The sequence below is a fragment of the Ciona robusta genome, chromosome 4 (assembly GCF_009617815.1).
Source record: "Ciona robusta chromosome 4, ASM961781v2".
NCBI classification, from domain to species: domain Eukaryota; kingdom Metazoa; phylum Chordata; class Ascidiacea; order Phlebobranchia; family Cionidae; genus Ciona; species Ciona robusta.
The window spans coordinates 205,981-233,861 of NC_143238.1; the positions used below are offsets into that span (position 1 = coordinate 205,981).

The window sequence follows — 27,881 nt, forward strand, 5'->3', positions numbered from 1 at the left end:
TGACATAAAATAAAACAATCTTAAAAAATTGGGAATACAAACCACAACAGAATCTACAAAGCACCTGTTTTTTTGTTAACCACCGTTTTATTTTTTACATGTTTTGGACCCACTTATTTAACCTAAGTTAAAAAAATCATAATAAACACACATAGTAGGTTGGGGGAAAATTAACAAAGATCTATGGAAGCCGTAAAGTTATGGTTTATAATTCTTTGAATATTCTATGTTTACTACCAAATGTAACCAGCAAATAGAATGAAAAGGTGTTTCATCTTCCCCCACCCTACTATATTAAAACTGCCCTATAAAATACAGCTACATTTCAAATAAAAAATCATAAATCTGACTACAAAGATTCCAGCAATCTTAACACACGATTGGCTTGTTCAGTAGTTACATGTGCCTCATAGTAAGAATTTGTGGCAGATGGATCGAATACTAAGGAATCTCCTTGCTTTGTTGGTGAAGCCTGGTAAATATATAGGTAAATTTGTTTTCTGTATGAATGAGGTCATAAGTTGAGGCATTAGAAGCGACCTGGGATTTAGGCCAGGTTGTTCGAAGACCCTGACAGCCTGGTTGAACCCCATAATATGACAAACTAATAACACCATTATTATATATTACGTTTACCACAAATATTCTTTGTAGATCTTTTAGGAAGCTGCAAACTTCACGACAGAGTTGTGGGTATTGTTTTCCATATAAAGAAACCAAATGTTCTACAATTTTCTCCATGAAAAGTGGTTCTACACAACGTTGATCTAAAACATTTTACTGTGATATTCTTAATGAATGAACATTGGGACAGTAGGATGGGGTGTCCAAATTATCAGCTATACATAAAAAAAAATCACCTACGAAGTAAAATTGGCATTGCCAAATTCATTCAAATATCTTATTAATGAAGAAGAAATCACAAAAAATGCTGTTAAAAAAATTGCCATTGTCAAGTAGGTTCAAGTGCTGCAACCATTGTCAGCCATACAGAAAACACCCCTCTCAAAAAACAATTAACCACTAAAATACATACCAAGTAACTTGCGTGAAGCTGTATAAACGGAACATACATGTTAACTAAGATACCATTCGTCTAATTTATATAAAATAACACATACTTGCATAGTTGCTAGTTTGGGTAGTTGCAACCTTATTGGTGAGCACAATTGAAGCAGCAAGTTGTCGAATATCTGCAACTTCATCAACTAGCAGTAGGAGAAATAATTTCCAAGCTTTAATTGCTGAATGAACACAAACAGAGAAATGAGTTTTACTCCAGTTATTCATATCTATAATTATTTCATAACATAACTTTAATTAATCCTTTACTGCAGTCCCTGATAAAAAACAAACCAGAAGCGGATTTTCGGTTGTTTAGTGATTGTGTAGCAGTAGGTAGAATGCATTCTTTATTCTTGAGTAGTTAAAATATTAATCATATGAAGAAATTTTCCTCTAATGCATCCCTATTTAAATGGCAATGGCATTAATCGTTGTGTGGATTCTTTATCTTACTACTCTCAAATTCTCTTATTTTTAATTAAAGATTTTTTCTGTTTTTTGACCAACTGTAACATTTTGATCACTAGTGACACAGGTGTTTGTGTTAGCTAAAAAAACAATTGAAATTTTGTTCTTTGGAAAAATTGTAGGCTAAAAAGAACCAATTGAAAGTTTGTGCTTTGGAAACAACCATTTATTACAAATAAAATCACAATATAACATTAAAAAAACATCTAGAATGAAAGGTAAGTTTGATAATACAAAAAACATCATTTGTGTAGAAATTGTTACATTATAACTAAAAAACTTGTTAAAATAGCTAAGGTTTCTAAAATCAAATTTTAATTAGTAATTAAGTGATGATGTTAAGTCGTTAAGACGTTGATTTTGGGGTAAATTACAAACCATGTTCTTAAAAAATACATCAGGATTTTCAAATCAGGTTTAATAAAAACTTTTAATTGCTATGATGCCCCCTTTTTTTCTTTATGTTGATAGATAATAATTCCTCACCTTTTCAAAAAACTAACTATAAGAGTTTTTACCAACTATAATTAAACTTATGATCAGCTTTGTAAACACCAGTTTTGAAATGCATATTTGCATTACTCGTCCCCAAAGGGTTAAGGTACATTTAGGATTTGGAAGTTATGATTAAACAGGAAAGTAACTTTTATTACTTGCTAATTTAAACTTGGAAAATTATTCTTAAATTCATGATTGATTTCAATTAAGAGATTAAAGAATAAATGTGAAAGTTAAGAATTGAGATATGTGAATATTATGCTGGCAAAAAAAAACAAAAAAATTACTTGGAGAAAACAGATCTATATGACCACTTACGAGCTCAATATAGTTTAGAAGTAATAAAAATAACTAACAACACCAACTGGATTAAGACTGAAAATAATATCAATTTATTCACTCATCTCAGATCTCATATTGAATTAAAACAATGAGATTAGAATTAGGACTAACTTAATAGTTGCTAAAACACATAGTAGACATACAAAATGTTGAAAGGTATCAGTTAATAAAGCATTGCAGGTAAAAGTTATTTACAGTTAACTAACATTAAGTTTGAACTTTGAATTAATTATTTACTTCGCATTCTGCTGCTTTTGTTACCAGTCCTAATACCATAACTTTTTTAGAGAAATGTTTGCAAAGATGTTGTGCAAATATTGTTTATACTATAGAATCATTTGGTTGTTATAAATTTAACCAACTTCTTTCACAATAACACACCAGGTATTCTAACATGCAAATGAACAATCCCATAATATAAACTGTTGTTCTTAGGCATAATATAAAAACTATTCATGCTAATATACCTACATGTTGAAAATTTAAAGAGTCCGGCTCACGGTTCTCACGGTTGCGCAGCTTTTTGCATAAGAATAAAGTTTTATGTCTACTGATGAACAGCTAGTTTGTGAAAATTTCTTTAATTTAAAAGATATGAACGATGAAAAAATCAAATTTCAAAGTTGTAAAAACGTCACTCGCGGGCACTGTGACGTCACAATACAATATTTCGTTTATGGGGAAAACCACGCCTATCAGCGGTTTACCGTTTATTGGTGCAATTTTGATAGATAAGCAAATCAAACCATTTTTTTAAGGTATTAACAATACTTTAAATGGCTTCAGCGATTTATTGAAAGTTATTTCCTGGGAATCAGTGTATAACCACACAAAATAGCCTACCAAGCTTAGTGGAGAATTAGTTTTCATGACTTTCCAGGGTTCAGATTTTAAATTGTTTTCATTTTTTCCTCATATGGCATAGACTATATTTATATCTGTATTTAAAGATATCTTATAGGAGTTTACCATAAGCCGAGTAATCATGCCTGATTGGTGCTGTGTTTAAAATAGCAAGTCAAGAATGACTAAAGCGATAATAAGTATATATATATATAGGTGTGTGTGTTTTCAATTTCAAAAGGAAGAGTGGGGCATAGAAAAAAAGAAACATTACATTGGTATGCTGGTCATCTCATATTTGTAGTGCACATTTTACTTCAGATGGTTTTACTATGATATGTTCCCATTAGGATATGCAAGGAAACTTGTTCGGATCAAGTAAGTAGCATTTATTTGGAGAGCGCAGCAGAACACAGAAAAAACAGATTCACGTACAAGCAGTCTTTATTCAAAACAATTAAAATAATCCAATCCAATACTTAAATGTGTATTTCTAAAAATGTTGAATGAAAACAACATAACTCTTGCATGAATCACATTTTGTATGAAACAGGACCATTCAAAACTGAATGATGAAATATTCTTGCAAATATTGTTGAACTGTCACTATAATATTGTTCGCTTATAGTTTGAATCAGTACTGATGGAACCTTTCTGTTTTCCTTTTCCACTCATTCCCGTACCTATCGAACAAAGTTCTGATCAGCTGTGTAGCGATACTGTTTAAACAAAATAAACACCATAAACATGTGGTTGGCCATCTTTTTGATATGAAGGCCAACAATAAATACTATATTAGTGTAAATTGATTTCGCTAAATTTGTATTCTATGTCCAGGTCTCAGTCAAGAATATCATATTTGCAACACATATGTGTTTACACAAATTTCAGCAAATTCAGGAAAAAAGACAGTGCAACACTTTAACCAACAGACTTATTAAATGTCACATTTTTTTAATAAATGCTATTCTTAGTCAACCCACCAAATTGTGTTTTTGATTTTCTCAGCTTCACTTGTTTTCCATGGTAGGCAAACTTGGCCTGTCTACTTTCCCAACACTTGCTGGAAGCACAGGTTCAAGCTGGAAAGGCTCAATACCTATTGCTAGTGGACTAGGATCTTTACTTATGTCACTTCTTCAGATAAAATACTTCTACCTGACTATACATCACACACTTTTACATTATTGTTAAATGACAAATTTAAATACTGTAATACACTTACAAACAATTTAAAAAAACACATTAATTTTGAACTAAAATCTGGCCATGGCAATACCTACGCATATTTCTTAATTTAAAAGTAACCAAAAACACTATGTCGACGGTACACTCTGTTTTGCTGCAAACATAAATTCGTTTTCTGCTAGCAAAGCCTATCAGCTGATCGATTAAAACATATCGTGACGTAATTTACGTCATAGTGCCCGCGAGTGACGCAACAATAGGCCGATTTTTTGGTACTTTTTAAAACGTTTTTTTTGGGCCAAACTAATTATTTTTTCACAAAAAAATACCACAGATAGTATTTATTTAGTGTAAACTTTCATTTAAAACCAACTTGTATGAGCATGGTCCAGACTCTTTAAATAAAAATATAAAAATGCAGGAATATGAATTTTAACTTACTAATAAATGGATTGTAAATTTCCAAAACACTTTGCAGATGAAGAAAAGCATTAACAACAACATATCTGAAGTTACTGTTGTCCAAATTCGATAAAATACCTTCATACATTTGATCCAAACATTCAGATATATAACCTTGTTTTAATACAATGTTCTGTGAAATACAGTACAGTTTAGATCCATGGTTTTAAATGAATGAATGAATGTAACTTATTTATTCACACATGGCAGGTTAACACCAGACCATTCAACACAAACGCCTAAGAGTCAGCTTATTAGCTTTCTGTACATGCCAACAATTCCAACAATATATTATTCTGCTGGTGTCAAACAAATGGCGTAAACCTAAAATTGGGATTGTTTAGAACGGAAGCATTAGTTTTGTTAGATTTAGCTCAGCATGTCTGTATACCGAAAAACTTTGTGAGTGTCTTGCCAAGTTGGCTGTACACAGTATCCGGATTTCGCTCGATCAGCGACTGGACCGGATTCTTGCCGTCTGAATCGAGTAAGCTCCTCTACTTTTGTCCAGATTTTGCGTTTCGTCATTGCATAAATTTTTGATTTTGGCAATCGGGCAAAGAAATACATTAAGTATTATATATTTTTTACAAAAATAATGTAATTTGGTGCTGGATTTATAATTAAATTTCTTAACTTTTGTCCCAACCTACCCCTGATACCTATTGGCTGAGAATTCCTTACAGACTTTGAAAACAGTGATTTTCCGCAGACGCTTTGTTTTCCCCGCACCGGATACTGTGTACATAGATACAGAATATGCCAATTTGGACGCAAATTCGGACACGGGTTCGCATACGATTTCTCAAGCGAATTCGTACGCCGGATACTGTGTACAGCCACCTTTACAATGAAAGCACCATCAGACAATCCTTATTATTCCGTTACAATGCTAGCACCCAAATAATGTATTACTTCCATAACTGTAACTCTTGTGTCAGGACCTCAAACTTCTGATTTAGTTTGTTCGGTGACTAGATTGATTTAAAAAGCATTTTGTCTAATATTAATGGTGGTGTCACCAAAAAGTGCACAAGTTTAGATGAATCTATCACACAACAAAGTTACCTGTGCATTAGCAATAATAACATGTTTTGCACAAGCAGCTTTACACATTATAAATGCTCCATATAGTTCACGATTAAGTGGTGAAACAGACCTTGCACATTGGATAGATACCTTCAATATTTCTTCATAGTTTGATTGAGATATACGTTGAAAACACAAAACAAAAATCTGCAAATTTAAAAACTAATCGATACACTATTTATTTATTTTCATTGTGTGCAAATACAGAAATATAACATGCATGTCATATTATGCAACATGTTAGGGGACTTCATGTACCTTGTGTCAGCTTACAAGTATGCCACTTTATAGACATAAGTGATTTTTTTCTATGACTGTCATCTTTGTAAAACCTTTCAGATTCATACTCAACCAATAACTTTGTCATACCCAAGGAAGGTCCGATGACATTGGTAGCAACATCAGGCATTAAAGTATCTTTTACTTAAGAGGCAATCATTTTAAATACTGTGTTATAATATCGACTAAATAACAAAAGAAACTACTCAGAAATACCTTTTCCAAACAAGAAAGATCGATTTGGTGGATTGCCATGTCAACTAACGCTGCTACCAACTCATCCCATGAAACTGAAATACAATTTGATTAAACAGGGCTTCCTAAACTAAAGGGTAAGCTTTATAAAGGAGATGACAAATTGTTCTATGAGAACCAAACCTGCTTTTGATAAAGTTGGGTGTTGTGTAACCTATACTTTTTTGCATAGGGTTCCCAAGGCAATCATTAAATTCCAAATGTTCTGTTTTAAATACTAAAACTAGTTACCGGGTTTGAAACTTTGTGGGATTTTGTTTTATTATATTTGCTTGACAATTTTAAAAACTCATAAAGAACCTTTGGGTTGGAGTAATCGCCCATTAAGTGTCTTGCCCGTGGATACGCCACAATGGTACAAGCCTCGAAGCTGTATTCTTTGGTTTAGAGACTTTCGCTTTACCCACTGTGCCCCATGACATCGGTTTATCTCAACATTAAAAATCCTATATCATATTTCAACATTAAAAATCCTATATCATTTTCAAAATAAGAGTCATGAAACTCTTGTTTTTATCAATAATCCATTGAAAAGTTTAAGCATGGGTTGTCTAAATTGGTAAATAAATTTAATACAGTGTTGACTTAATTGTGCTATGAACCTAAAAAGCTTAAAGCACCTGATGTAGGAAACCTACCTTTTGTGCTTTGAGGTAATTCACTCAATAGTTTTAGTGCAGTGTATTTTGTTTCTAGTACATTACTCTGTAGACAAGTCTTAATTCCATCAGTAAATATACCGCTAAAAAAAATATTTTTTTAAATGAATTTTCCAAAAAGTTAGATGTATTTTACACCAAACACCTGTAGAGTACAGGTGTGGGATTAAAGAAAGGTCCTTATCTGTGATCAATATCCCTATTTTATCATATACTGTTTACTGGAGAGCCGCATACAGCAGGAGTCATGTAAGATGAGTGCCTCTAAAAGGTAGCCAGACATAAAAGTTGAGATATGCTGATTTTGACCTCAACTATCATCAAATCACTAGGTTACTCTGGTTTAAATTAATGATTTTAATTTGCAGCACAATAGCCAGGATACAATTAATTTGATGGTACCTTAACTGAGCATAAACAAGCAGTTTAGCAAAAGAAGTATAAAACATAGTAGATCCTGGTGTCAAAGTACAAGTTTGTTTTAGATATTGTAAACAATCTATAATGAAACACAGTAAAGTTTCCTTAACTCTTGGTTGAAAATCTAAAACATAAAAAGTTCAATATTATTAGCTATATAAGGTGTAGATAAATATAACAAAAGTGGTCCATGTTAAACCACATGCTTGTTGCAGCACAAATGATGCTGTCTTTCATTGTTTCATGATAAATCGCTTTGTTCTGGTTAATTTAAAGTTTACATTTGGTATACAAATGGATTGAAAGATCATTTAACAGAAATACTTGTCAGATATAGACTGCAAAATTTAGGCTAGTAAGTATTTATTAAAACTTATTTAGTTTGGAACTTTTTGCTATTTTGGGAATAATGAATGACGTAATAAATAAAAGTAAAGACAGTATAAATAAATGTAAAAAAATAATAAAATATAACTCCACACACCTTCAGATAATGGGTTGTTCAATAAAAATACATCGATTATCAAATCAATGTAAGATGCATACACAACCATACACCTGCTGGATCTTTGAACAAAATATTAAAGTTTAATTGAGCTTAGTTTAACCATATTTAAGTAACAAATACAAAACAACTGTTTGGTTGGAAAATAGCATTTAAATAAAAAAATACAATGTTGGTTGACATAAGATTTTATAAGGTAGATTTTCATATTTTGTGATTTTAAAATACAATGGTTAATTGTTAATATTTAAGAGGTTAAGATGAACATTCTATATTTTGAACTTTTGCTCTTAACCAATTCTTTTGACTTACTTTATCTGTTCTGTAATTTCTTCACAAATAAGTTGAGAACATATGTTTGGAAATGTGTTTGAACAGTTTTTAGAACTAATCAGAGCTTTCAGCTGTGAATACAAAAAATCAGCAAGATTATTAGATTTTGTTTAACCTGGGTACCCTATATTTGTGAAAGTAACATTCATGCATTCTCTAAATAACCTCTTTTTCCACACAAGCTGCATGCAACCACCACATATGGTACGTCATGGGACATCTATGATATGATTCTGTGTTGGTGAGATATTAAGTATTTTCAATACTAATTATGTTTACCTGAATTAGCGTTCCATGTAAACTGTTTCGTGAAATTCCAGCTTTCTTCAATGAAATAAATAATTGGGATATGACTTTGCCGTATTCATGTTGAGGTAACACACTAAGTAATGCATTTGCTGCCATTACCCTGCACTTGTAAATGGGGCTTTGTCTGCATCTAAAATTTTAAAATTAGCAAATGATATTATGGCGTATTGCAGTGATTAGAGCACATATAGGTTGTACAAATTGGCAAACGACACTTCATAAGTAAGCAGGAGAGGTACACCAGAGCATAGGGTGCGCAATAGCAATCAGGTTTAAGCTGGCAAATCACATGAGGATAAATAAGTGAATATTACCTAACAATCAATGGAATGTATTTGTTTAATCTTGAATTTGTACGGGTTGCAGTTGGATATAGTCTTGATAAAACAAGTAGCAAAGGATAAAGACCAGTGTGTTTGGGAAGATCGTCTGTTTAAATATATTTTTAATATTGTATGGCGGTATGTTATTATATCAGACATTGACCAACATATCTATTCACTGTACAGGTTGTCATCATCAAAGTGAACAAGCCTTTTACCCTAATAAAGGCAACCTGTATCACGGCCCCTCATAAGAATCCTAAAATTAGTACAAAAACAATCTGTTGGGACAACACAGGTTTGTTTTATACACCTTCTACCCAGCTACAAATGTGTAACTTTGTAGGGAGAGTTACACATTTTTTCATGTATGTATATGTATGCATAATGCATATTACTCTTTGTAAGCCTAACATTTTGCAGAACCTATTTGTAACCACAGGGTTGAAGCAATTATCATGAAATATCTTGCCACACAACATATATGTCCACAATTGTGGCAGAGATGAGCCTTGAACTCATATATTTCTAATCCAGATGCAAATGTTGTGTTAAGGCACAGATAATATTTTAGGAGTGGCAGCAGTTCCTTATTTTTAAAAAATTTACCACTTTTTGTGATTTCTTCTAAACGTTGAAGAAAGAATTGGTGAAGCTCTGGCATTCGAGTGAAAAACTCGTAACTTGATAATCTGTAGATAATTTAAAGATCAACATTATTTATTCCGAGGTTAGGCAGTTTGACACCTAATTCTGGTGTGCACCATTTGTGGTGCTTTATATACCTTAGGATTACTATACGTCATTGTTGACAACTAAAAGAACAAATTGGCTATTATGGCTGGGTTGGAATAAAACTGTGATTGACTAAATTGTATCAGGGAGCAAAACTGGAATAAAGTTCAAATTTCAGCATAACTATACAAATAAAATATAATTAATGCACTATACACATATTACCGATTTTTGTCTGAACTCTCAAAGTTTTTCATGACACCAAACACACGGATAATGATGGATGAAAATAACAAAGTTGATGCATTCCTGATTTGCCAATTATTGGAAGTAAAACCTGGCAATAAACTTTACAGTCAACATTTTTGTTGCATGTCCGTAACAAATTAGACCACTACCTTATAATTGAAAGATACCGGGTACAAAGCTTAATGTCATTGTCAGTATTTCAAAGATGGGAGAAACATTTAATTCCTTTAAACTAATAACCTTTTCCAAATTGGCAGACTCATAATAACCCAAAGTTTCCATACTTCTGTATTATAACTCAAAGTTTCCCTTTCACACAAGGAAAATCTAACAAAAGACTTACCAACAATTGCAACTTTTAAACAAGTTGATAAATATGGAAGCATCTCATCTCCAAGTGAAGCATCTTTTACTAAACCTCTTAATATGTTTAGTGCATGAATCTAATACAACATAAACATGAAACAATAAATTCTGATTATAATAAAAAATAATTATACCGTGCTATCTGAAGAAACAGCAACATCACTCCCATTCAATGTAATACTTTCAACAAGTTTAAAAAGTGATTTTACAATGTAGTTAAGACATTGTTGGCCTTGTGGACATTTTGCAGAACCTAAAAGAGCCTAAAAGTAGACACAATCAGTAAAATAAATAAACTAATTTTATAAAGTTATAAAATGAAACAATAACTAACAACACATATGCTTAGTATTGAAGCAACAGGAGAATAGCAAGATAAATACTTTGTGACCATTGTTACTGCGTTGACTTGGGATATCACTGGGTTGTCTAAATTGAAATTACGGGAAAATTTTTAATTACCCCCCCATACTTAGTTCACAAGGAAAAGGTGTATGAAGGCACAGCTTAGGGTGCACATTGAAAAAATAATAATCATTTTTAAACCATTATCGCGGTTAGAAAACATTGGAATAACAATATACGAAAACCTGAAGCAAGAAAGGCAGTCCAGCACTTCTACGTGTGACGCAAATCATATTTGATGTGTTCCCATCACTAATATCATCAGTTATACTTCTTGCCCATTTATCAGGGACATTACTTAGTTGTACATGCGTGCTTCTGAAGATTATAATGATGATCACTTATTTATAAGATGGGTGCTGTAAAAGCTTTGGATACTTGCCAAGCGCTAATCTCCAAATTTGACAACTCATAAGAACCATAAGGTTGGAGCAATTACGTATACGCATCCTGTACAAGGATACGTATGATCATGTGGTGGCTGTGATTAGTGTAGAACAGAGGTTCTTAAACTTTTTTGTATGTTTTAGCCTTTTAACACAGATGTTTATCGGATTTACGCCCAATATATAAAATGGTTCTCAATTATTGAAAAAAAGTAACAAATTACAGTTATATTCAATGGAAGACTGCCCTTGCCTTTGGCAACAAGTCGTTCAATGTCTGGTAAAGTAGTAGATAAAGGCCCCTGGGGTTAATTTACACCAGGTTAGAAAAGGCTGGTTTAGAATTAGCCACATCAGAAGTATTAACTAAAATTTAGTCAAAACATAACCTTACCTCCATAAAAGAGGGCAGTATGCTTTGAATGCAGCATATGCAACCTCAAATACACCTCTATGTACAGATTGCACAAGTTGACATCGTAAGTGATCTCCAATACCAATTACCTACAAAAATTAATTTACTTTGAATGAATGAATGAATGTTACTTACTTTATCCTCGCGTGGCCGGAAAACGACAGTCGTTATCACACGGGTTTAACATCTCGTGCCAGATTACTAGTTACCAAGTATGTTACTTTGTAGGTGATTATTTTTTGGGGGTGATTTTTTCATTTTTTTATGCATGGCTGAAAATTTACACAACCCATTAGTGGCCACTGGGTTGGAGCAATTGCAGTTAAGTGTGTTGCCCAAGGACACATATGCCCACAATGGTAGCAGCGTCGAGACTTGAACCCATTGCCTCTGAGTTACAGGCAGGCACGCTAACCACTATACCACGGCCGCTATACAGCATGTTTTAGTAGTTTTAACATAAATTTAACATCTGTGTTTTCCTTACCTGATGCCAAGATAGAACGGCATCCTTCACACTGCTAGATGAATCAAGTGGGAAGTTACAAGCAATGTGCTGAAGAAGTAGCAACGATTCTTTGGCACTTCTCCAACTTGCAACAAGCACAAGTTGTGCTTCAACATGATTATCTAAAAATAAAAATAAATATTTGTAACAATTTTTTATTTGTAAATGAAATGACTACCCATGCAATTTTATGTTAAAATGTCAATGTGACATGTAAACTAAACAAAAAGTAGAAAATATATCTCTACAGCATTCATGAATAAAGTCTAAAAAATGTGGTAGATAATCCTGAAACAATACTTGCCTACTACGCCACTTGGAGAAGTGTTTTGGTTTAAATCAAAGTTGTCATCTGCAACATTAGGTTGTGGAAGAAAACCTTCAGGAGAATCATTGTTGACAACTGGTTGAACTGCAGATGTTACTTGAACACACAGATCAATACATTTGCATACCAATGTCCGCCAACTCTTATAATTGTTTTCATTTCTAGAAACAAAACAATGTCCTATTGTACATCATGTGTGGGGCTTTATACACTTGTGGGACAACAATTACAAAACCAAACCATTTGTTAACTTGAAACAACTCTTTTGGGCTTATTTGAACAGATCTTTAGTAATGGAATGTAACTTATTTACTTTTTGCCATACAGGGTAAAGATAGGATTTATAACTTGGGTGCTTAATACTTTGTCTCAACTGTATAGGTTGGTCTTTGACTCTTTGTCTAGATCCTGTTTTTATTTTCTTAATAGCTGCGAATTGGAGAACTCAAAAATTCACTGGTTTAAAACAATCACTGAAGGAAATTCATATCTTTAATTCTCAGGTTGGCAGTAGTAGACTATAATTAGATTGAAATTTTTGACCCCTTGAATTTAAGGTAGCTCAAAACTAAACCGTTTTGGTTGTTGGCCGCTAATAAAGTCCACCTTATATTTGGTCAGTTTCAACAGGAATAAATTCACAACGACTCCTTCGGGTTTAAAGTTTTGAATCTATGCTATTGCAAGCGTCTCCTTTTATGTTCTAAGCCAACATAGGGCATAAAATGTGACGCTAATACACAATGTTTTTTGTCACAATAATGATCTTTTTTTGTTTGCATTACATAGGTTTTATTTTTGATCATTGATTAAAGTCAAGAATTTTAAAGTTCTCAAATTAACTTCTTATTCGGGCTTAAAACGAACCTTCGGTTGCCGCAGGTTCTGATGATGTAATACATGATTGGCCCAATTTATTCGGCACAAATGGCCGAAAATTCAGTTTCGGCCAAATTGACTTTATAACGAATCGGTACATTACTACTTAATAACTCACTTTGTATCAACTTCATTAAGCAACATTCTTACAGCAAATATGTTCCCATATACAGGGGTTGTTGTTATAGAATAAAGTTGATTTTTGATCAAATTGACGTCTTCTTCCAAAAAACTCAACAAGATGTTACACAACCTGCACAAAATCAGTGTCGTCATCTAAAATAGCAATTAAGGCTTTTACAAACACACGATAAAACAAACTTGTTGTCTACCCACTGCAGGTGTGTTGTTGATGATTTCTGTCCTCTGATATATAAACTATTTAATACCTTTTTAAAAATTAACTAAGAATTTTGCTGGTTTTGATAAAAACTATAGAAATTTTAGGTTTTCATAAATCATAGATTTGTTACAAAAAAAAAACGGCGTTGTCAATATTTGCTTAACCAATTATCCTAGTACGCAAGTTTAAACAAAACATAAATTTATTTTCTGGACAGCTATGAGAAATACCAACAAGACAACAACCTGATTAGCACATCAGAATGCAAAAAAATGTTGTAAATCTGTTCTTGATTTTATAATGTCAGTTTATAAATATTAAACAAACCTTAAAATCTGTGCATTTACATCATCTGATAACAGTGCCACCAAACGCAAAACAAATGAAGCATTCTTTGAAACTTCTGACTTGAAACTTTTTCGACAGTTCAACAAAGATGTTTCTGACAACTCAGACAACATATCGTTCATCTGTACACATAGAATTATTATATAATCTGTAAAGGCAGCACACTTTTTACATTTTAAAAGAATTTATGATAGCAAATGCAGTTACATGTACAGTTTTTCTAAACATAGGAATCTAATTGATTAGTGCAATGAATGTAGTATATGAATATACCTGTCACTGCATAGTTTTATAGACACCTAACAGAAATGTAAAAGTAAGCTTTTCTTTCTTTGGTGCTAAAAGGTATTATGTTGCCACTGTAGCCTTAACAGCTACCCCATACATGCTATTTAAGCAATTTACTTGATAATGAATATGATGTTTAACACTTTGGTTGGTCAGAACATCTAATGATAATTGTTGATTTTCCTCAAATGGATCTTTCAAGAAACCAACCAATGTTTCAATATTGCAAAAAGTGAAAGATTTCAGAAGTCTTTGAAATAAATCTAATTTCAAAAAATAAACATAATTAAAGAATGAGGCAATTAACAAAAAATGTAAATCACGAAAATATTTATTGTATACCTTTTAGGCGGTTTCAGTGATTTTCTAGCAAATTATTGCAAAAAAATGTAAGGAAGCAGAAGGGTTCACTATAAAGGTCAACTGATCGCACACTTAAAAGTTAAGTCGAACGCACGTCACTTCACATGAAAGATCTATATACCAGCGTATTATTGTGAACCCTTCTTGTTGTACAACTGCTTTTAGTGCTTCAGATAAAATATTTGAAGAAACTCAAATAGGAAAAATACTAAACTCAAAAATATAAATACCTCTATATTCGAATGTATTCAGTACAAGCTGATGCAACAGTTTTAAAGTGAAATTCCTTCGAGGGTAAGAACATCCAATAAACAACTGAGAAAAAAGCAACTCTAACAACCAGTCAAGAAATTTCTGCAGTAAGTAAGGTTCATAGTAAGAATACAATTGTATTAAGTTATTATTAAATATCCTGAACGTGTTTTAAACAATTAACAACATTCTATGGAAGTCTTGAAAAATACGTTTTTTTAATGTTCTTTTTGTTTACTACTAAATGGGCTGAGAAAATAGAATAAAACTGTGTCTTGTTTTTCCCCATCCTAATATATATGTTGTTGTGGCCAGGAGTATGTATTAAAAGTGTGGAATGTCTGTTTAAGTTTAAGTTAACATAAATAAAATAAACACAAGTTTACCAAGCATCTTTCCATCATCGCATCTTCACCACTTTTGGCAGCTTTTTGGTAATTTGTCACAAAACGCTGAAGAAACTGAAGAGCAGGAATGTAGCATTTAGTGCATATGGCAGTTAGTCACATAAATACAAAACCATTTATTATTCCGACTTGAGATTCCCCACCATGTAAGTCACCAAGAAAAAATTAATTCTCCGTTGATTATGTATAGCACACTGCGCAAGTGAACTAGGTGTGCACATGACAGACCAAAACACATTCCATAGAAAGCTGACAATTCTTGATTTCTAATTATTTGTTTCAAACTTTGAAATAACAGGATTATCAATTTACCCATTCATCTTTTAACTGTTAAATTAATTAATATTGTAATGGCCAATTTGCTAATTTCATAATATACATACATAGAACATAAATAATATGTAACAGCCAAACCTTTATTAGATAGCGAAGTAATTGTTGCCTAAATGATGAACAATGGCTTGATAAATTATAAGGCAGAGAATATTTTATCAGCTCCATTTGTTCAGCTTCGTTAAGTTTGGTAAATCGCCAACTTTCACACAAAAATGAAAAACCTTCCAAACGTAGCTGGCAAAAGTATAACTGGTTTTTTAAAATTTTTACTTAGGTTGATTTTACAAGTTTTGCCCGATAATAGTGGCTTCAGTAGGATGTTAAAAAGTTGAAACAAAAATTAATTTGGATGTAGAATTTACTTTTAATTATGTAAACATTAACAGTATAAACTTTTTTTGTTTGTAACCATATTTTTATGACTGAGTTGGGTGTCTTTTTGTTCAATAAATATAAAAAGACAAATTAAATTTGTGTTATACCGAACGTTCCAGCTGGTTAAGGTGATTTGAATATTACATCAAACGTTGGTGTATGAGAAATATATTTGCCTGAAGAGCAGTTTTTACAGTTATATACATTTAATTTAAAAATAACACTGAAACATTTTTATTTTTATAAATGAACCAAATTAAATGGGACTATGTTTTACAATTAAAAACAATAATTTGCAAAATACAATATGCAAAAGAATTATGTCAAGTTAATACCTTGTCACTGTGGTGTGTCAACATTGCTTGAAAAACAGAAACCTCAACTTTAAACTTCCATATGCTATGTTTGTCATTCAACATTATCTGCATTATATACAGATGAAACAGATTATAAAATACATAAATTGTCATCACTTTAAAAATATATAAGCTAGAGTCATGGTGAAGCTACCATTTTAATTATTTCATTGTGCAATTGCCGCTAAGTGTCTTGCCCAAGGACACGTATGCCCACAATGGTAGCAGCGACGAGCCTTGAACCCATTACCTATTGGTTACAGGCAGGGGAACTAACCACTTTACCACGAAGCAGCCCTTTGGCAGCCACACAAGGATAAATAACCAAATAAATTCCACTAAAGTTGTCAACCATGCAAAAAAAGAATCACAAACCTGTTTAAGAAAGCCACATTTCTGCGCACCTTGTAAGCATATTGCATAAACATAAAGCAAATTTGATTTGTCTTGGGAACCAGTAACCATCATACTAACTACATATTCTACTGCATCGGCTCCATATATTTTCAGCAGCTTTAGAAGAAAATACTATACACAAAATAAAATGTTAACACACCCAATTTGATAAATCTAAATAACCTTCAATTCAAAGCAAACACTAGATTGGTGCTACTATAGCCTTCAACTCCATTTCATGATTTATACTAAAAACTACAAGGTAATAAAATCATTATTTTTGTTGCCATTGAGTTGGCATCTTTGAACAGTCGACTTTAAATTATTCATTGAAATAACAGTGCTTGGATTTGCAGCACAGAAATGTAAAGGCTACAAAAGGAATAGGTAAAGCTTCAAAATATTAGAAATATTTTTTACATCATAGACTTGTTTGGAATGTGGGTAGTCAGGATCCAACATCAACTCAAGGATTGGATTGAACCAACTATTCAACTCATCTGTTTTATTAACATTTCTATTTGCCCAACTCAGTGCAGATAGATTGCAATATAAATGTGAAGCATAAGTGGCAATTGTCTGGTCACCTATTGCTGTAAACAAATATTTCAACATGGTAAACTATTTTCTAATTGATCTTTACATTAACATGAACATAATTGGTAAAACGGTAATACAACTCTTCATTTGACAAACCGAGTAAACCAATGATGGTACTAAAAACTATAAAGTTTATATTGACAAATATTTAGATAACCTTTCAAATCACATAATAATATTTACCTTGTAAAAGTTTTGCTGGACTGTTTGGATGTAAATTGATAAAAATATCGACAGGTAGAACAGTAAGTATGCAGGTCAAACAAATATAAACTGATCTTTCATTCCAATTCCATTTGAATACAGTTTGAGTAATTTTTGTAAGAATACTATCTACAATATTTAAACAACAGTTGTAATTTTTTTAATTTCTAAATGGTGGCAAACACATTTAACAGTTTATTTAATACTTTACCAAGCTTTGACCATAAGATTTTGCGCACCTTCCTAAATTAATCATGCCCTTAATACTGCGGTTATTGGGCCATAAAACGATTTTTTTGTTTTTACTAGTCTGGCAGTGAAAGGTTAAGGACCACTGCTCTAAATCACATTTAAAATCACTCTAATATTAAAAAAAAATGTTTCTGTTGAACCAAGTGTGTAACTTTGTAGGTAATTACCTATATTGGTAACATGAAGTTATGAACCTGGCTTCCCTAAGGGACAAGATAAATACTATAAAAACAGGTGAAACAACACCCTCTAAACTTTCAAGACAGGTTATGGCAATTTATACTTACCCTCCTTTAGAAAATGCACAGCATGAAGATAGTTAGATAAGATTGATTTTGCTTGATGCTTGAGGGAGTCAACAAACAAACTGAGCAACATTGAAACCAACTCCAACACCCAATCAACCGACTCTTCTACCAATACAGAGATACAAGAATTTTCCTCTTCACAGAGTTTACTGAAAATTGTTTTAAGGTGGTTAATTACGAGGGTGTAAGAAACAGAGCTCCAGTTATGAAAACTTTCGTTACCCCGCCACACAAGGTTACAGTTAGTTAAATTTATCCATTTGTTACCTCAATGTGATCATCCATTCTACCACACACTTTGATAGAGAGAGATAACCAGTAACATCTACAGTTCTGCAATGTAAAAATGAGCACAGTTCTAATGAAAGGGCACGTATATAACACATTATTAAAAGAATAAAAAACTGCTCGAGTGCATCACTACGTACCTCGAATAAACTTAGCTCACATTCACATTGTTACCTCAAAACATTTAATAAACTATAAAACAAATCAATGCTAAAGTATGATATGGCGTAGCCTCACAAAAGCCACCTATAATGCATAGTCCTTGCTTGCTAACGGGAGAACAATGTGCAGTTTTCTAATCGGCCGAACAAAAATGACATCGAATCATGACCAGTTGAAAACATGCTATTTACTGCGACCAATGGTTTAAAACTGTTATGGTAATTCCTAATTACCTGAAAAATATGCATATTTAAATCTAAATATTTATTCTGGAATTCATGGGTGTATATAATGATTTGATTTTGGTCAAGTAACATAAGACAAGGATGTGAAACGATTGGAAGATATTATTTAATTGTGTGGTTCTTACATATGTGTATAAAAGCTGGTTTGAAAACAAAAATATACAAACTGCTTGGCAAAATATTAAAACCTTCGCCAAAAGCTGTTACATAATTTTTTTTGATACACTGCAAAAAAATGATGTAGGTGGATACAACCAATACATAATTAAACTTGAAATGTGGGTGTAAGTAAAAATTATCTAAAATATTGACTTACCGAGAAGATACTTGTGTGATAAAGTTCTTTGCTAAAATCATAAAATGAACAACTGTATTGTCGGTGAGAGTAGAAAACGCATGACTACTCTTTCCAAGTAAAACTAATAATCCTTTAAATACAGTACACGACGCTTCATCACAAAGTTCATTTGGACAAAAAACTAATTTTCCATCAACCACTTGATCAAACATACACTGAAACTGTAAATTTAGATTTTTAAAGTAAATTAGAAATCATACAATGAGCAATTTCAGACTTTACTTTAGTAGTATTATGAACTAGCAAAGTTGCCATGAGTGAACCAGCACAACTCCAAGCATCTCCTTTCAATGAACCTGTAATAAAAATGATAGATTAAGCAACTTGTAACAAAACTTATTTTAGTGGGCATGACTAAATATCTGTACTTGATCAAGTATACGGTTATAAAAACAAAAATTTAATCCCTAAAAAATCATATATATACACACACAAATCTTAATATAGTACACTGAGTTTAATAGAAGTACCAAGTTTGTACCATTTTGAAGCACTGATTCAGTAATTGTAAACAACTGAAGCCATGCGTCATTATAAAATGCAGCATACTCCTCATGCTGTAAGTCTTTCTTTTTCGAACTTAAGATATGAAATAATTCATTTGCACACTTAAGGGCATAGGTCAGTTGAAACAATACTGCATCATTAACTTGAAAAAGAACCGAACCATTTAAGCAATTTGGGCAATCTTTGATCACGTCCACCAAAAACCCAATGCCTGTAATGATCACGATAATGATTTAGTAAAACAGTCAATGAATATTAAAGAATATAAATGAAAGACCTATTTTGAGGTACTAGAATTGGTTTCTACAACTAACTTTCATATTGTCCAGCATTTTTTGGTTTATACTTGTGTTATTTGGGATATATATAAATATATGGTCCATGGTCCAATGGTCGTAAGTATATCACACATACTAAAACTTTTCAAAAAATTGGTATCCAAAAGAATTTTATAAAATTTTAATAGAAAATGTTATGGTTTTTACTTCCTACCAAAACATATATGTAGCCCATGCTAGATTTTAGTGACCTTTAAAAGAAAGTTGAAAATTGTCAAGTGTGACTGGTCGTAGAAGTGATTTTGAAATACACATTTGAAATGTTTGCACAATTTCATTTTTGCTAATACCATATATGGTGTGGTTAGCATCTTTAAATAAGGAAGATAAAAATAAATCCATTGAATTGAATACATCTGCGTTTGAAACCATAGGTGTTGTCAGAACACTGTGGAAAAAGTAATTAATTCATATCATAACCCAATATTGGTTAGATCAGCTTACTAATGTGATTAATTTGTACATTTTAAGCCTTTTTTATTGAATATATTATATACATGTAATATTATTCACCATGCATGAATAACAAACTTACCCACAAAACCTTAGTTTGCAGTTATGTTTTGGCAAGCACAATATGAACATGTGACAAAGAACTCGAGTGAAGCTAGAAGGAACTTTCTCATCTTTGTAAACTTTTAAGTGATCTTCTACCTAATTTAACAAAACTTAATGTAACTTTATTATCCGTAACCCATAACATCCCAAACAAATTTTAACTGAAATATTTCTATCATAGGCGACTGAATTTCAAAATCAGTGGAAGGCCATTCGATTTTATAACTAAAAGATCATCAAATACGCGATCTGTTTGTGATCACAGCACAAGCACAGTTGGATGAGTTTTGGAATTCAGCTTTCATTGCGCAACAAGTTTATCGGTTGTAAATTAAAACTACAATTCTTATGTTAAATTAGGTAAATGCATTCTGTTTGTGTTTCGACACAGTACCAATCCACACATGGATTATTTGCGTCATATCAGGGATTGAGTAACAATTAGATTGTTGCGACTCGACGATAAGGTACTATCTATTTCAAAGCTTGGTTTATTTACAGTAAACTTAATGAATGATTGAAGTAACTCTGTGGAATGAATTAGTTAAGAAAAAACACAATAAACGAAATAGTAGTACACTACATGCATTAAACGCACAACTGATGAATTAGTGTTTGCATCTCCACAGGTGCCATTCACGAAGAATAATGCTGTGTGTGACGTAGCGCGTGTACATGACGCACTGGCGTCGACTCCCGACGCACCTTGTGAATTTTTAAAACGGAGTTAATAACGCTTAAGCTGTCCAGCGGTCACACACCAATCAACAAATCAGAGCAGTTTTACGTCTAGTTTAAACGCTTACAAAGTATTCATATTCAATGCGAACCAGGGGCGTATACAAGGGGGGGGTCACGGGGGTCCGGACCCCCCCCTTTGAATATTATTTAAAAAAATTTTTTTTTTTTTTTGTAAATTTTTTTTTTTTTTTTAATCTAAAGTTCCACTATTTTTGTGTTAATATTTTTACCCGGGGTTAGTATAAGGTGCTTAATCACGTGTAAAAAACTAGGGATGGGCCGAATCAGGATTCCATCAATTCGGCGTTATTCGATGCATTTTTTATTATGCAATCGAATCCGAATATGCGTGGTTGAATACGTGGGATTCGAGTTTGTAACAAAACCTAGTTCAAACAAATTCGTTCGTTAGGAATTTACTCTTGGGAAGTCAGGAACAGCAGCACCTGCGAGTTACTGAGTGGCATGTGTGTCCGCGTTTGATTTCGTAATTAAAGGCGAAAAATTGTAAAACTACTCATACTTTAATATTGCAAAATCTTTTGTAACAATTATAAATAATTTTTTTTACATGAATTCTACATGTTGCAGCACTGCAATTCACGAAACTCGTGTCTTGTGCGGTCTCTCTGATCGTAAACCACATGTTCGTTTGATCGGAAACCACGTGTTCTGTGCGATTTTGATTAGCGGCTCCTTCCGACTAAAACCGAACGTGTTCGCGTGCGCCTTTTCTCCTTAATGGCGTCGTTAGCGCTCGGGCCCAGGCCATTATTAACTGTTAACAGAAGCATATTAATAAAACTATAACGATTTGCACGTTTTACATGCCTGGCTACAGGTGCAATATCATAAAACAAAAAGTGAATTAAATATTTAAATTCAACCGTATTGATGTAGAGACCAGTCGTCAATACAACATTTCACTCTGCCAACTTTGTAATTCTGGATAATATGTAGATGTAATATCGAGTTTAACCTTTCATGGCATGTGGTCAATGATGGTGCATCGCCTTATATCGGCACTCGGCCGGCGTTGATAGACAGGTTTTTAATTAATTTCTCGGCTTGTAGAAAACGCTAAAATAAAACGTTACCAAGAGAAACGATGCTCGATTTGCACCGGTACCTACGCAGCACCATGCGTCAAGATCAGTTTTATTAATGCTTTGGGATGTTGATCTATAACTGTTTCGCATGTGTAGAAATCATGACGTTATCTCATACAATCGACTATCAAAAATTTTGATTGCGGTCGTCTTTGTACCCATTTTTGCTACACACGCTGTGTGTCACACGGTGAGTAGACTTAACTCGATTACGACTTTTTACTGAGGTATAGAAAGTTGGGTAGTATCACAAAAAGAACAAGGAACGTAATTCTAACGTGTTTTTTACATCCACGATGTAGCTAATAACGGACGCGTCAATGGACATTATGACGCAATTAACCACATATAAATTGTTGTTACGTCGCAAAATAAGCTTCGCCGTCGTAACCCAATAACATGACAACGTACGTGGTAATTTAAAAATTTAATTAGGTTTGTAAAACGGGGGGGTTTTACAGCAGAAAGGTGGGGGTTTAAGCAAAATTTTTTTTGCGCCTTCGGCGCAAATTAGATAGCCTCCCTTTGAACACATCTATTTGCGCCAGCGTGTGCGTTATTATTTATGCTAGTCAGGGGGGGTTTTTATCGAGCACGTTACGTTTTATACGCATCCATTTTCTAAGCAAAAACTTGCGGACCCCCCCCTTTATAAATTCCTGGATACGCCCCTGATGCGAACGTGCTAATTCTTTACTTAAACGCAAACCTGGAATAGCAAACATTCCGCTTGTTTTTAAGCAATTACATACTAAATAATAAACATGTGAGTTGCTATTATAAAGCAAACAATCATTGTGTGAATTGCTATTATGTCGTAATTAATGGCCAGGTCAAACAATCGCTATTATGATGCAATGAACCCACGTGTGAATCCCTACTATTTCATAACATACTTTTTGCTTGTCTAAGGAAAACATTGTAAATATAAAACATACTACTTCTGGAATAATTTAGGTACAGTGTACAGTAGTTTATAACCACTTGTTCCAAGAACGAATTACATTTATTTACATGAGTTACGCAGCGGTGATACTATGTTGCGAGTTTCTGTCAAACACACAACCAGTGTGCCGAATATATCCAATAAATTAAGTGTTGTCATAGTTACGGCGCTGCGCTCGGTTTATTGTAAAAATTTAGGAAATCGCCGCATCCGCTTCAACCTACAGGTAAGATTGTGAAATAACACCACCGTAAACATCGGTCTCCTGGATTGCTAATAAAGAACGTAAATATGACGCAAGTAATCAACGTGTGAATCGCCACTATGACGTAACAAAGCATTATGCGTAGTGGTTGAAAAACTTAAACATCGACTTTAATACTTCAAGGGTGAAATAACAACCATAGGCGAGTGGTAAACAATACGCCGATACTGATAAGCGATGCCTATAGGGCTTTGTTTAATTATGATGTCACGTTAGGCATATAAAACATTTTTCCAAACTTGGCATATGGCATGACAAATACGAGTAAAAGACGATATTCGTCTAGCAACATAGAATTAATTGTTGTGTTGATTATTATTGCAATAGTGCATTCAACGTGTTACAATTAAGAGTGTGTTTGCTTCATAGAACAATTTTATTTTTATGCTGAGAAATATTTTGCGTATTTAATTGGTGTTAGCGTACAGAAGCTTCTATTCTTCACTATGCGACGCAACCTTAACGAAGGTAAATTGTTAACATACACCAACGTGAATAAAACTCCTGGTAAGTTTAGCAAAATTAAAGGGTTTCCGCAGTCATTTTTGGAAGTCTTAATTTAAAGGGAATTCAATTCTAAATTAGTCAATACCAAGTTTTTTAAAATCAAAGATATTGACTTCGGAATTTTTACATTGGGAAACATATTTTTTGTAATAAATATTCCTGAGATATAAAAAGAACGATTGTGTTCTATTTTTATGTGATGCAAATAATAAATATCGTAAGAAATGCCAGAGATGTTAATCTATGTAATACCCAATTAGCAAAACCTAGTGCGTAGTTAGGTATGGCGGCGCAAGAAACTTTGAAGACGATAATTTTAAGTCCATATGTATGCAAGGATGTAAAATGCTCATTACAATTAATCAAACCAGCAACCTGGAACCATTTTACAAACTAATGATTCAGTTCATTCCTAAATTTTTGGGGGGTTTTCACGTAAAGGAATGCTGTGCAGGTAAGTAGTAAAGTACTAACAAACTTTTATAGGAGCCAAAAATGGGTATGCAAGTTATGCGTACATACCGTGAAACAAAATCAAGAGTAGGCCTACCCAGTATAAATGCATAACCACTTTAATAGGCTATCTGCCTAACATATCTCAAAACAAACACTACACAGTGGTGATAGCATTATGATCAGTCCAGTCTATTTCGAAAACAATGCCAATTGTTATGCAATAATATAATGTAGGTAACATGTTAAAAACTATAGCAGTAGGGCAAGAAAAAGAATGTTTAGACTTAATTTTCAGAGCGTACAGTATTATTTCAAGTTATTTATGTGTATTCCTATTGATAAATACACTTATCAATTCAAATTAACAACGATTTTAAACTGTACTTCCAAAACTCCCTAGTCAATGTATATCTATATATACATATTTATTCAACTAGGAATAATTTTAACCTGGAAATGTCTGTTTACATATAATAGCTAAAAGCAAAAAATACGAAGCTCACAGTTTAACCACAAATTATTCCTTTTAATCTTTGAGCCCTTGCACTGAAGCAAATCCCAGTTGCAGGTAGTTTCCAATTTTACATACATATGTGATCAAATAATTTGCAGATTCTAGTTTTACCCATATGAACAGTGGCGCACCCAGGAGAGTTTTGGGGGTCGTGACCTCCCCTTTTAAACCAAAAAAAAATTTTTTTTTTAAATTAAAAAAAAAAATTTTTGAACAATTTTTTGGTTAAACACCCCCCCTTATTTTTTTCTGGTTGCGCCACTGCATAGAAAAGTGGCTAATACCTGTTTTAGAAATTGTGTTAGTTGACGTGGATTATTGGCAGCTATGATGATTTGATTCAGCAGAAACAGCAGTTGTTCTTCATCCTTATTTTTAACTGCTAAATATGTAAAAAAAAATAAATTAATATATAAAATCAATCATCCGATGTCACATAATTAAGACAAGCGAAATAATATCACTGACTGAGTAAACTTCGGATGTTTCAACTGTTAAGCTTTAAAGGGAGGCTTTGGATTGCAACATAAACAGCATTAAAACCTTTACTAATGTTCGATTTATTCATTGTTGCAAATAAATAAAAGTATCTTGAAAACTTTACCATCGAGCCAAAATGAGAAGAGACAGCACATCTAGGACAATCTCCCATTTCTGAATTATTCTGAATTATTTTTTCCAGCCAATCTAATACGTTTTGTGTTTTTGCAAGAATGCGTCTATCAATGCATACCGACCTCGTCAGTAATAAAAGCCTAAGTGAATGCGCATGTCTATGTTTACTTGGTTTGAACTGAAGCATGCGAAACGTTTTAGAGAAGAAAGAATAAAGTTGCGATGAACTTAAAGAAAATTGCAAAACGCCTCGTCAGCCATCATACCACTTCAGTATACTGTGATTATACCAGACAAATAGTGAAGTGTTTACTTCCCCAATTACTGAGCGCAAGACGTTTAAGATTCCAGCATTTCTTTTTATGTATCGTGTCGTCCCCTTTCGCTAGTATATACAACCATTGAAACAAGTTTAAATCCTGGTCCTCGTGACCGCGGAGAGAGCAGCCTTAGCGACAGAGTGATTTTTTTAAAGCGACACATTTTATTCTTCACGTACTAGGTGCAGATGAACATCAGTTATTGGTAAAAATATAAAAATATTTGTACGGGAAAAAATATATATCTGCCAGCTTCTAATAATTGTTTTTCTCTGGACATTCATCAAAGTCCAGTTTTAGATATTTAAAGAGTTTTGCACAAGTGGCACACTTATTTTCCCGCAAAAAAAATAATAGAATAGCTATTATAGGGCAAAAATGCACCTTGTACATAGATGTTAGGAGTTTGGTGACTCATGACTTGGCAAAATAATTCTTTACCTTCACCAAATAAAGATTTAAAAACGTATACTTACCAATGTTATAAAGAATTGATTCAAAATGCACACAAGCACTTTTTGTAAAACTACTCACAATAGTTTGTTTAACTCTCATGTTCAGTTTACTTGTAATATTACTGGCAAAAAAATGAATGGTGGAATTTTACAATTAAAAATAATGTTTAAATTTATATGCTACATATGGTATCGTATAAACTACCATTTCACAGCATTATGTGTCAATAGTGCCAGTGTGCCACTAACAGACCCATCAGAATGTGTGTGTGGAACAGAACTTATGATCTCACGTTTGTTTCCGTTTTAGCAGAGCGATAATTAAAGAACTCGCGAACTAAGAGTCCATTTTCATTAGCATGTTTCATTTCTCAAGCACATTTTGTTACTGCGATGAAGTGCGGAACAAGATGGTAGTTTCTATCACCGAAAATTGCCCACTTTATGCATTGCAGACAGACAATATCTTTTTATCCAATATTTCATAAGTTCTGTTTCACATACACATTTTGGTGGTTCTTGCATAGGGAAAGCTCCCTTTAGCTGAAATTCACACCAGGCTCCCACCGGGCGTGTTTTAGTATGACCGCCGACCGGTTCCACCGGATCCTACCGGGCCCCGCACCGGGCTTGTTTTAGTCACAGAAATAAAAAAGAATAGCGCATCTCCAATGTCGGCAAAAGGGAAGAGGTGATACACTCTCTCCCTTTCGTAGGTCGTTCCCGTTTACTATTGTAGTTTTTTCACTTAATTTAAAGTTATAGGATAAAAACTTTATTTTCTAATACATGGAGCTATACAGAGAAGACGGAAAATTTTTCCGCTAGGAGGCGATGACAAATTCGTTTCTCTATTTTATGGGGAGCAGTTAGTTTCACAGTTTATACACATAAGATATAAACCCCTAACACTAACCCCTAACTCCTAACCCCAAACTCGTCAAACAAAAAAAAACTTGAAAAAAAAATATAAAAAAAGTATTCCACTGTGCGTGACTCGAACCCGGTAAAAATGAAACAAAGAGAGTTTACGACCGCACGCAAACCGCTACACCACAGACTCGACGACAATAAACATAACGAAAGAGCGTATATAACCGACCTAATGTGGGAAATATGTTCTTACTAGTGTTTTATGTATTTAGAAAGGTATTTTTATTATTTAATTAATTTGTTTTACACTTATTAACACTTTGTAGTGCTGTTTTGTTCATTTTCCCGTATTTTTTAATTTAAATAATTACCGCCTTTTGCGGAAAAAATTTTCCATCTTCTTTGTATAGTCCCATGTTTTTCTAATATATATATATATATTCTAACAAACCGTTTATTTAAAAGTTTTTAAATAAATTTATTAAAT

At 33.0% G+C, this 27,881-nt stretch overlaps 1 protein-coding gene across 10 annotated transcripts; it reads right to left on the reverse strand.

Moving 5' to 3' along the window:
• Window positions 1-67: 67 nt before the first annotated feature.
• LOC149736244 (tRNA (32-2'-O)-methyltransferase regulator THADA-like) lies at window positions 68-27,831 on the reverse strand. 10 transcript variants are annotated; one of them, XR_016384959.1, is made up of 39 exons: window positions 26,543-27,829; window positions 25,416-25,513; window positions 20,571-20,689; window positions 20,227-20,423; window positions 19,672-19,908; window positions 19,413-19,486; window positions 19,149-19,351; window positions 18,405-18,470; window positions 18,117-18,286; window positions 17,557-17,706; window positions 17,194-17,366; window positions 16,753-16,905; window positions 16,357-16,443; window positions 15,725-15,880; window positions 15,290-15,364; window positions 14,882-15,005; window positions 14,406-14,551; window positions 13,980-14,122; window positions 13,428-13,562; window positions 12,407-12,591; window positions 12,082-12,224; window positions 11,574-11,683; window positions 10,979-11,111; window positions 10,523-10,651; window positions 10,366-10,465; window positions 9,999-10,110; window positions 9,648-9,730; window positions 9,030-9,144; window positions 8,686-8,845; window positions 8,386-8,477; window positions 8,053-8,135; window positions 7,551-7,692; window positions 7,128-7,231; window positions 6,451-6,524; window positions 5,935-6,102; window positions 4,846-4,980; window positions 1,122-1,244; window positions 637-767; window positions 68-472 (listed from the first exon to the last, which is right to left on the reverse strand). XR_016384959.1 is itself a non-coding variant. In XM_089877182.1 (39 exons), exons 1-39 carry the CDS (start codon window positions 26,619-26,621, stop codon window positions 350-352), a joined length of 5,046 nt encoding a protein of 1,681 aa, XP_089733308.1. In that variant the 5' UTR covers window positions 26,622-26,674; the 3' UTR covers window positions 68-349. The 10 variants fall into 10 exon arrangements, 5 of the variants coding, with proteins under 5 accessions (XP_089733308.1, XP_089733309.1, XP_089733307.1 ...); XM_089877182.1 differs by having other exon boundaries at window positions 4,846-4,999; window positions 25,416-25,510; window positions 26,543-26,674; XM_089877183.1 differs by having other exon boundaries at window positions 4,846-4,999; window positions 14,882-14,966; window positions 26,543-26,674.
• Between the last annotated feature and the right edge of the window lie 50 nt (window positions 27,832-27,881).

Coding starts and splice junctions, on each gene's coding strand:
- LOC149736244 (XM_089877181.1), bottom strand. CDS start 26,621: ATGAGAGTTAAACAAACTATTGTGAGTAGTTTTACAAAAAGTGCTTGT. Junction 10,652..10,978: donor GACTGCCTTTCTTGCTTCAG/GTTTTCGTATAT, acceptor GTCTACTTTTAG/GCTCTTTTAGGTTCTGCAAA. Junction 9,145..9,647: donor AGAAGAAATCACAAAAAGTG/GTAAATTTTTTA, acceptor ATATTTAAACAG/ACGATCTTCCCAAACACACT.